The sequence below is a fragment of the Leiobunum rupestre genome, chromosome 11, assembly GCF_980474605.1.
Source record: "Leiobunum rupestre chromosome 11, qqLeiRupe1.1.hap1, whole genome shotgun sequence".
NCBI classification, from domain to species: domain Eukaryota; kingdom Metazoa; phylum Arthropoda; class Arachnida; order Opiliones; family Sclerosomatidae; genus Leiobunum; species Leiobunum rupestre.
In genome coordinates, this window is record NC_143394.1 from 49523529 (window position 1) to 49535127 (window position 11599).

The 11599-nt window shown below is 35.4% G+C and overlaps 1 protein-coding gene across 1 annotated transcript; it reads left to right on the forward strand.

The window, feature by feature from the left end:
• Window positions 1-7590: 7590 nt before the first annotated feature.
• On the forward strand, window positions 7591-9220 carry LOC149923138 (uncharacterized). Its single transcript, XM_090163531.1, has 2 exons — window positions 7591-7720; window positions 7983-9220. The coding sequence occupies exon 2, from the start codon at window positions 8581-8583 to the stop codon at window positions 9202-9204; it is 624 nt and encodes a 207-aa protein (XP_090019657.1). The 5' UTR covers window positions 7591-7720; window positions 7983-8580; the 3' UTR covers window positions 9205-9220.
• Window positions 9221-11599: the final 2379 nt, after the last annotated feature.

Below are 11599 nucleotides of genomic sequence, written 5' to 3' on the forward strand. Positions count from 1 at the left end.
AAGTCGAATTGATAATATAAATCGAATTGACAATATAAATCGAATTGACAATATAAATCGAATTAACAATATAAGTCGAATTGACAATATAACTCGAATTGACAATATAAATCAAATTGACAATATAAATCGAATTGACAATATAAGTCGAATTGACAATATAAATCGAATTGACAATATAGATCGAATTGACAATATAAGTCGAATTGACAATATAAATCGAATTGACAATATAAATCGAATTGACTATATAAGTCAAATTGACCATATAAGTCCAATTGGCCATATAAGTCGAATTGACGATATAAATCGAATTGACTATATAAGTCCACTTGGCCATATAAATCGAATTGACAATATAAATCGAATTGACAATATAAATCGAATTGACAATATAAATCGAATTGACAATATAAATCGAATTGACAATATAAATCGAATTGACAATATAAATCGAATCGACAATATAAATCGAATTGACAATATAAATCGAATTGACAATATAAATCGAATTGACAATATAAATCGAATTGACAATATAAATCGAATTGACAATATAAATCGAATTGACAATATAAATCGAATTGACAATATAAATCGCATTGACAATATAAGTCGAATTGACTATATAAGTCCAATTGGCCATATAAATCGAATTGACAATATAAATCGAATTGACAATATAAATCGAATTGACAATATAAATCGCAGTGACAATATAAATCGAATTGACTATATAAGTCCAATTGGCCATATAAGTCGAATTAACAATATAAATCGAATTGACTATATAAGTCAAATTGACCATATAAGTCAAATTGACCATATAAGTCCAATTGGCCATATAAGTCGAATTGACAATATAAATCAAATTCGAATTGACGATATAAATCGAATTGACTATATAAGTCCACTTGGCCATATAAATCGAATTGACAATATAAATCGAATTGACAATATAAATCGAATTGACAATATAAATCGAATTGACAATATAAATCGAATTGACAATATAAATCGAATTGACAATATAAATCGAATTGACAATATAAATCGAATTGACAATATAAATCGAATTGACAATATAAATCGAATTGACAATATAAATCGAATTGACAATATAAATCGAATTGACTATATAAGTCCAATTGGCCATATAAGTCGAATTGACAATATAAATCTCAGGAGCTGCAAACGTTGGTGTTCCACACGAAATACCTGAGGATATATTCCGTTTAAGCGCATTTTCGTCTTTTTTGATCGAATTTATCACCATCAAACTAACCTGCCAGTAATTTGGCCAATAAAAAGAGTTAGAAGAAACCACCTATGGACTGTGAGAAGGATAATAAAATACGCGAAAAAGTAGATAAGTCCATAATTAAAAGGGATAATATAGATAAATCCTAAACAAATTTGAAGAAATTTAAAAACTTACTAATAACTCGTACCGATAGGTCTTCGAGCAACGCGAAACTCGGATCAAATAGATCTTCGAGTAATAAACTAAATTAAAAATAAATAAAATAGCCAGAAATTCCAACGGTAGACCGGTTTCGTTCTATTTGGAACTCATCAGTACCGTGCGGGAAATCTGGCTGGCGACTATCAAATCGAAAAGAGAAACTAAGCCTAAACATTAAAAATTTCAAAACGCGTTGCATATAGCAACGGAAAGCCGAAAAGGGGGGAGTGTGGTGGAGAATAGTATATACGATAAGTTAAGTTAGAAGAAACCACCTATGGACTGTGAGAAGGATAATAAAATACGCGAAAAAGTAGATAAGTTGATCCGAGTTTCGCGTTGCTCGAAGACCTATCGGTACGAGTTATTAGTAAGTTTTTAAATTTCTTCAAATTTGTTTAGGATTTAGCTATATTATCCCTTTTAATTATGGACTTATCTACTTTTTCGCGTATTTTATTATCCAATAAAAAGAGATTCGGGAAGAAGCAGGTGAAACCACCCTTCGAAAACTTGTATACGTGTAGACCTAGCTTTGTTCATTTTAATTCAATTTAATTGAATTTAATTGAATTAAAATGAATTTAATTAAATTAAATTAAATTAAATTGAATTTAATTAAATTAAATTTAACTTAATTTAATTTAATTTAAGTTAATTTAAGTTAATTTAATTTAATTTAATTTAATTTAATTTAATTTAATTATCAGATTCAAAATGTTTACCAATTATCAGATCCAATTGTTTACAAATTATAAGATTCGAAATGTTTCCAAATTATCAGATTCGAAATGTTTACAAATTATCAGATTCAAAATGATTACAAATTATCAGATTCAAAATGTTTACAAATTATTAGATTCGAAATGTTTACAAATCATCCGATTCGAAATTTTACAAAATATGAGACTAAAATTTTTTAATTATTATCTGACTTGAATTTTTTACGAATTATTATCTGACTTGAATTTTTTACGAATTATTATCTGACTTGAATTTTTTACGAATTATTATCTGACTTGAATTTTTTACGAATTATCAGACTGGAATGTTTTTTGAATTATCAGACTTGCATTTTTTATGAATGATCAGACTGGAATTTTTAAGAATTATCAGACTGGAATGTTTTTTGAATTATCAGACTTTATTTTTTTAAGAATTATCAGACTTGAATTTTTTTAAGAATTATCAGACTGGAATGTTTTTGAATTATCAGACTGGAATGTTTTTTGAATTATCAGACTGGAATGTTTTTGAATTATCAGACTGGAATGTTTTTTGAATTATCAGACTTGCATTTTTTATGAATGATCAGACTGGAATTTTTAAGAATTATCAGACTGGAATGTTTTTTTGAATTATCAGACTTGAATTTTTTAAGAATTATCAGACTGGAATGTTTTTGAATTATCAGACTGGAATGTTTTTGAATTATCAGACTGGAATGTTTTTTGAATTATCAGACTGGAATTTTTTTGAATTATCAGACTGGAATTTTTTAAGAATTATCAGACTGGAATGTTTTTGAATTATCAGACTTGAATTTTTAAGAACTATCAGATTCGAGGCTCTAAGAAATGACCGCCTCGAAATGTTTACAAAATTTCAAACTCAATTACACTTCGTAATTCATCAGAATCGAAAAATTGTTCCCAATCATAATGTTGGATACGATTATTATAGTGATACCGTTTTCGACTGTGGGCTACGATATCATTGGCATACACTAGTATTTATAGATACTTTAACCGTCTTTAAATGTCATACTATACAGATAAATCATTAAAAATGAAATTGAAATCATTTCGGGAAAGGGGGAATGAAAAATGGGCGTTAACCAAAATAGAGAGCGACCAATCGGAAAGGGTCAGTTAATTTGACGGACTTTTTAAAGGGATTTCGCTCCAAATTAAAGGAGACCGGAAACGGTACCGAACTGGCTTTCAAAGGGACCGGAAACACTCCCTTTTTCTCCTCCAGACGAGGCGGACTAACAACCACCCGGCCATCTGACAGTTCTGTCGAAAGTCACCAGAGAGGTACAGGCCGCTTTAGACGAAATGTCAGTGAGGATGAAGTAGAGTTGGTTTCATCTATTTTTAATCTGTCCGACTTAGAAGGCGGAAAAGGCGCTAGATAAAAGAACTAATTGGATGTTTTAGCTTGGATAAACCCTCTAATTAATCAAAAGACAACGATAATTTAATTACTTTCCCCCGCACGACTCGCCTAACAAACTGGAAGCTAAATTTAAATATATAGTTTTTAAAGTATATTACAGTAACGGTTACCGTTTTGTGTATTTCAGTGGCATAAGTAACGTAAAAGAAACCGAACTTACAAAGAGAGTACCCGAGGTGTTTATTTCCGATTTTGTTCAAAGTCGGCCGTAATGTAGACCTATATGAGATATGAAATTTCCCAAAAGGAGATGTTGCACCGAGGGGCAGGTCACTTCCTTGATTAACGACGCACCCTTCAAAAGATTAAATCCGATTTAATCATGATTATTTTGATTAAATTCAATTTAATCACGATTAAGTTGATTAAATCACGTTTAATCATGTTTAGAATGTTTAAATCTGATTTAATCATGATTAAATAATTAAATCTAATTAAAATGATTTAATCTGTTTAAAATGATTAAATCCTGATTAAAAAAATTATATAGTGATTAGTATGATTAAATCTCGTTTAAATGATTAAATCCTGATTAAAAAGATTAGATCATGATTAGAATGATTAAATCTCGTTTAAATCGTGATTAGATTTTCTAATCTTGATTAGATTTTTTAATCTTAATTACCTTGATTTAATCACGAAAACCCTGATTTAATAATTTTACTATGATTAAGACGCACCCAAAATGGAAGTGACCTGCCCCTCGTGTTGTTTGTCCTTATTTTACCACAAAAATGTTCCAATTTACCCAAACTTGATGAAATTTACCTAAATATGGTCCAAATTACCCATCTCGTGATTTTCAAATTTAAAAAAAAAATCGTAGAAAACCCCCTGCTTTTTTAAATGGAGATTTGTTTTAAGTGGTCAAAAACATTTTCGGTAGCCATGGCAAATCGAATGGGTAGCGCAACGTCTCCTTTTGGGAAATTTCATATCTCATACAGGTCTACATTACGGCCGACTTTGAACAAAATCGGCAATAAACACCTCGGGTACTCTCCTTGTAAGTTTCATCATCCCAGGAGCAGGCGAAAGGAAACCACCTACTAAGTTCTGTTGCAAGTCCAAGTCGGAGCTTGGCGAGAGTGTCAGTAGGAAGTGTCGAACTTATTGCGTTATATTACTTATGCTACGGCTAAATCTCTACCTTAGATAAAACGGAAGTCAAAACCGCAAAAAAGGAAATTAACGTAGGTTGAGTTACCTGGTTTTGGAACTAAGGTCTCCTGCCATTTCGAGCAAAAAATAACCGGCAACACTGATATTATGGCTGTTTATTAGTAAGCACCTAGTTTCAGCGATAAAAATAATATTTCTTTATTTCATTTGGTATTTTTTAAACCACTAGTAGTTCGATTTTTAGATTATAGCTAAGTTTAATTTAATTAATTAAATGTGAAGAGTTTAATTTAATTAATTAAATGTGAAGAGTTTAATTTAATTAATTAAACGTGTAGAATTTAATTTAAGTAATTAAACGTGAAGAGTTTAATTGAATTAATTATATGTGCATAGTTTAATTTAATTAATAAAATGTGCAAAGTTTAATTTAATTAATAAAATGTGCAAAGTTTAATTTACTTTATTAAATGTGCAGAGTTTATTTAAATTAATTCAATGTGCAGAGTTTATTTAAATTAATTTAATGTGAAGAGTTTATTTAAATTAATTTCATGTGAAGAGTTTAATTTAATTAAATATGCAGAGTTTATTTAAATTAATATAATGTGAAGAGTTTATTTAAATTAATATAATGTAAAGAGTTTATTTAAATTAATTCAATGTGCAGAGTTTATTTAAATTAATTTAATGTGAAGAGTTTATTTAAATTAATTTCATGTGAAGAGTTTAATTTAATTAAATGTGCAGAGTTTATTTAAATTAATATAATGTGAAGAGTTTATTTAAATTAATATAATGTGAAGAGTTTATTTAAATTAATATAATGTGAAGAGTTTATTTAAATTAATATAATGTGAAGAGTTTATTTAAATTAATATAATGTGAAGAGTTTATTTAAATTAATATAATGTGAAGAGTGTATTTAAATTAATATAATGTGAACAGTTTAATTTAATTAAATATGCAGAGTTTTATTTAATTAATTAAATGTGCAAATTTAAGTTATATATAATTATAACAAACTGCAACATTGAACTTTCTCAGAATCAGCCCCTACAATCACTGCCATAGGTCTGGAGCAATTTTGATCAAATCAAATAGAACATTTTGGGTGGTGGTTCCAATTAGCGGGTTAGCTCAAAACGAATTTGACAAAGACGTCCAAAGTAGAATTTTGCGACAAAGTTATAATCCTACCAGAGTAAATTAATAATGTTCCCCTTCCTTCTCGGTAGGGGGCGTTGCGACTCGTTGAAACCGGCAATTTTAATCCTCGAATAAATTAATTACAGAGCTCGCGACTCAATCTGACGATTTACATGAATCAATATCAAACATATCAACGTCTACGACTCAGCTGAGATCTCAGAGTTTAATCCCGCTGACTATACGATTCCAAATTAGATTTCATTATTTACACTATAAGACGTCTATTTTGATATATTCATAATTAACTTAACAAGCGTAACCATGACACTTACTATCACTAGGTAATGACTGAGAACTAGTCTTTCCAAGGTCTAGTTAAAATTGACACGCTCACAGCAATAAAATTGGTGTTGGTCAATTTGATCGAAAAATATGTGATCGACAGTCGATCATTATACGTTGCAATAGATCGAAATTCCATTTGATCGAATCCCATTTGTCATTTGTTTCATAAGATCGAACCTTCAAATGATCGAATACTATTTGATCGAATTCAAAAGTGTTTATAGTACCAGTCGGTAAGTTTTTATTTTACCGAATGTCAATATGAAGTGCAGAAGGAATAATGATGGAATAATTCATTGCTTAAGTGCAGAAGGAATAATGATGGAATAATTCATTGCTTAAGTGCAGAAGGAATAATGATGGACTAATGCATTGCTTTAACTGTATGAAGCCACAAAGATGAAGAGATTTTTACTTTATACACTATATGATGGAATTTTTTATGACATCGACGATAACGGCCCGTTGTTTTCGATATATATAAATAGGGTCAGGTTAGGTTAGGTTAGGTTAGGTTAGGTTAGGGTGATGTACGCGCGCCGTAGGCGCGTATGCACCGTTGCATTTTCGATTTACTCCTAAAAACTAGTAGTTTTACCCTACAGTAGCTTTCGATCAAATTTCGTTCGATCAAATGCCATTCGATCAAATGCAATTCGATCTAATGGAAATTCGATCAAATGGGACCCGTTCGATCATTTGGGAATCGATCAAATAGACTCAAACCATAAAATTATCGTCGCCAAATATTGATAAATTATGGGAAAATAAAAATATATTTTTTTTGAAGACGAATAACCATTAGTTTTTACAAGACTTGGCAAAAAAACCAAATCATTTTATGGGGTCTCAAATATATTTTGTACCAGAAGTTACATAATAACCATAAATAATAATTTTCTGACCGAACGTTTCTCGACACTGACATTTTCGCCAACCTCCGACTTGGACTCGCACTCGAGCTGAGTAGTGTGTTATTGTCTTTGGTAGTAGTATCTTTCGCTTTGGTCATATTTAGCCACTATGGCAGTGTTATCAGCGTACACGTCGATAAAAGGGGTGGTGGAGTTATTAGCACTTTCGCCTCGCAGCAAGAGGAGCCGGGTTCGATCCCAGCTTGTTTGCAAGTTCTCTTCCCACTGGTTTAAGGGGTTCCCCCGAGTTCTTCGGTTTTCCCTTCCATTAGAAACTTGTTGAGGTTAACGGTTAAATCACGCGCGTTTCTAAGACGGCCAATAATTGTGAAGCGTGTCAGCGTATTTATCGCGTGATTATTTTCACTTTTAAAAAGAGGCTAAATTGCGAACGAAAGTCGTTAACTTCTCTGAAAATGCGGAAGCTGTTGTTTAAAAGGCAGAGCTCCACCCGACCCAAAGAAATCATCCCGACAATGAACCAGCAATGCGTGGACATAATGAAGAGAGTGTTGGAAGAGCAGGCCCAGTTTCTCGGACAGTGGCAACTAGGAGCAACAAACACAAGGAGAACGCAGCTAGCCTTTAAACACGCTAACGAAGGGTTGTGTACGAATTTCATTGGACGAGCGTCACGAGCCTTTACGCTGAACGTTTTACGGGCGGGGGGGGGGAAGACAATTTCCGAATTTTCCCCTTCCGACGGCAGCAGGCGCTAAAGCGTCTAGCCAATGAAAAACGTACGCAAGAAAATCCACGACTTTTGACGGATTGCGTTCTCCTTGTGTGTTTGTTGCTCCTAGGTGGCACGAATACACCACCAGCGTCGAGGCCCACTTCCTGGAACTTCCGGCCAATGTCAAAAGAAGCGTCCAGATAATTTACAACTGTCACTACCAGTTCTACACCGAGTTGAAGACTTCTTAGGAAAATGCCAACGAAGAATACTCATCCAGCGGTGCCACGCGGAAGGTGGTCATCGGATTCAACGGTGTCTCCTTGTCCCAAGCGTATCGCCAGTACTTCGCCGAACTCGGAAAACTGGTTGAAACGCGTCTCCACTGTCGAGACTTCGGAAGACACTTAAACTTCCTGGGGACGCCCAAACTAGCCTTATCGGCCCTCGAGTGGAACCTTGCCAGCGCCGTCAAAATACTCAAGAACGACCACCCTGATCTGGATATTGTCCGTTTTGGCCGGGACTTCGTTGCTCGACTGGCCGGAATCGGGGCTATCGATCCGAGGGACGCCCTACTCGCTAAAGGCCAAGTGGCGAGACCGACGCCACCGCCGCTGGAGTTGAACATCACCTTGAAACACATCGCCCAGTTCGCGCAAACCCGATTGGGCCTCTTGGGTGCGAGCCGTAACAATCCAATTGGTCAATTGATTGAGACAACGATGTGGTCTTCGTTAGTTCTAAGCCGCGTCTTGACTCACGGCTGTGCACCGTTATTGGAAAGCGCGGAGTACGAATACAGATTCGAACTGACGCTCACGAAAGGCTTCAGCGCTTTTCCCATCATGGCACGTCAAATGTTGACTTTCGCCCAGAAGCTAAACAGGCGGGTCAGTACCCAGAACCCTGACGCCATCATCGGGGATCTGGTTTTGGAGTTCCTCCGAGATTTCGGATACAGGCGGGCCTATCTCCGGTACGCCGAATACGCCAAGGAAGTGACGACGTTCCTTCAGCGTGACGTCGACCAAAACCCCCGTTTCCGCTCTTTCAACTATCACTTCCGGAAGAAGATGGCCAAGAAAATTGGACACGTCGAGTTCTTAGGCTGCTACTTCGCGCCCATCCACTTCTGGAATCGCTTGACGAAGCTACTTGAGACCCTGCTAGCCTGTACTCGGTCTGGTCATCCGGACTACCAGGATCTGAAGAAAGCGGTTTTCATCGCGACTGTAGTTAAATCCTTGGTGAGAGACGCGATTGCCGCCCAGACGGAGGAATTCAAACCCATTGCCCCGAAGATCACTAAAACAAAATTTGACTTGTACAAAGTTTTGTGTTGTTAAAATTCCGTTATTGAAGAGCTGTACTTTCAAAATTTCCATTAAACGAAATAATCTTTTTTTAATTTTGTTTATTATTTAAAAAGAACCTACTTTTATTTAAAAATTCTTTGGTGGAAGCTTTCAGTTTAAAATTAAGTTGGGTTAAAAATATGACAAAATATTTCCAGCCTCGGACGACACAACAGGCCCGTATAGGGGGGGGGGGCAGGAGATTCTCAGGCCCCCAAATGAATTCTTGAGAATTCCCAACCCGGCCAACCCAAAAAAAAATCGATTCTTCAACTACCAAAAGATATGATCTAAAATATTTGTATATTAATCAAAAAGGAGAGTAGGGAGCTGTTGGCTCGCGTGGCATGAAGGGCTTGCCACCACCCTCCTACGCATTGTAACCCGGCCACCTGAATAAATGGCTTTAAAGGTCGCTTGATGACTTAGGCCTATAAGGTGGTGCCTTGGGTATTAGCCTAACTGATTAATATTTCAATTAAATTTCAGTAAATATTTAAAATGTGTTTACTTTAGTTTCACTGCATTAAAAGTTTAACTATTTCAATTTAAAAATAACAAAATAAAACCAATTTCGGTATATTTATTAATTTCAGGAGTGAGAGTTAAAAATTACGATTTTTAGTATCAAAGCATTGGCACCCCCAAACAATTTTGAGCCCCCCGAGTTTTGGCAGCTGGTTACGGGTCTGCGTCACAAACTAGAGGTCTCAGTCTTAGACAAGATCGTCAAATAGACATCTTTATAATAATTTTGTTTTAGTTAAAATCGGACTATTATATCAAAAGATATGAATTTTTGACTTAAGATTTTATACTTTTTTGAACTGAAATCCGAACTAGGAATTGTGGGAGGAATGAGTGTCACGCGGGTCGCGAATGGACGTCTGCAGCGAGGCGATTCGGTTCCCAGGCTGGCGGAATGGGCACGCGTCCATCCCCGGGTCATCACGCTCCGACGACCTCCCCAGTCACGTGCGGGGCCCCTTTTTTCCGCGCGCTCATCTCCGCGCGGAGCGCAGTTACAACCGATAAAGGACAACTTCATTAAACTCAATGGGCGAGAGCTTCGATTTATCCGAGGGTAAACTTTAATCCTGACAAATAAAAGGGGAACTATAGTACGAAAAGGGACGTGGGCGGGGGGGGGGCGATGAAGGTTAAATACTGGTGTCCTCTGCCCCCCTGCCCAAAGCGGCGCTGTCGGCTTGTAATACAAACCCATTCCCCTCCGTTAATCGTGTTGATAGAACTTGCTCCGATAGAGTAATATAAGCCTAATTTGGGAGCTCTATCGACTGGACTACGGCTTTGGTCGTGAGAACTGCCCCCTCGCGCTCTGTATTCAATATTCCCGACGCTTTTACGCCCTGTTGTAGAAACCTAATTTTATTTCGGTTGATCAAAAGTAACGTTGTCGACGTAAGTATGACACTGAAAGCTTTCGGTAAATGATTGTCGGTCATTGAGTTATCGCGTAAGCGGAAGAGGAAATAAAATTAATGCCACGTTTGTGTGAGCCAAAAAAGGGCTTAGCTCTCAAATTAGTAAAAAAATTACTACTTTCAGTTTCAAATTTAAAAGTGAAGACCCAAACGTTTTTTTTCCTAATTTTAATTTTTTGGGGTTCCCCGTGTTACGTTACAGCTTATTATCCCTTTAAATTTTAAAATTTTCTAGGGCTGTGGGAGTTGTGGTTTTATGCAATCGAGTCGGGTTTCGAGTATTAATAAATGTCGAGTCGGGTAATATTTTGATCGAGTCGGGTTGTCGAGTAATCGATTATTTCCAAACTTTCCTTGTTCGAGTCGGGTTGTCGAGTAATCGATTATTTCCTAATTTTCCTGGTTCGAGTCGGGTTGGCGAGTAATCGATTATAACCAAATTTTCCTGGTTCGAGTCGGGTTGGCGAGTAATCGATTATTTCAAAATTTTCTTGGTTTGAGTCGGGTTGGCGAGTAATCGATTATTTCAAAATTTTCTTGGTTTGAGTCGGGTTGGCGAGTAATCGATTATTTCCAAATTTTCCTGGTTTGAGTCGGGTTGGCAAGTAATCGATTATTTCCAAATTTTCCTTGTTCGAGTAGTCGAGTAGTCAGAGAAACCCATTCGGGTAAAGGGGTACTGGAGTATTTAGAAAAATCGTTCGGGTATACTTGATCAATCGACGAGTTCTATTCGGGTAGTCGAGTAATTAAGAAATATTAAAAATAGCCTATACTATAGTTACTACTTAAATGCATGTTAGGTAACAACTATGACAAAGAGATTATTGTCGAGTACCCGAATATTGTCCACAGGAAAAACAATTAGGCAAGTTTTACAGGTGGCTTATTTGAGTACCCCGACTTAGGCAAATTTCTGATACTCGATAGTCGATGAGTAT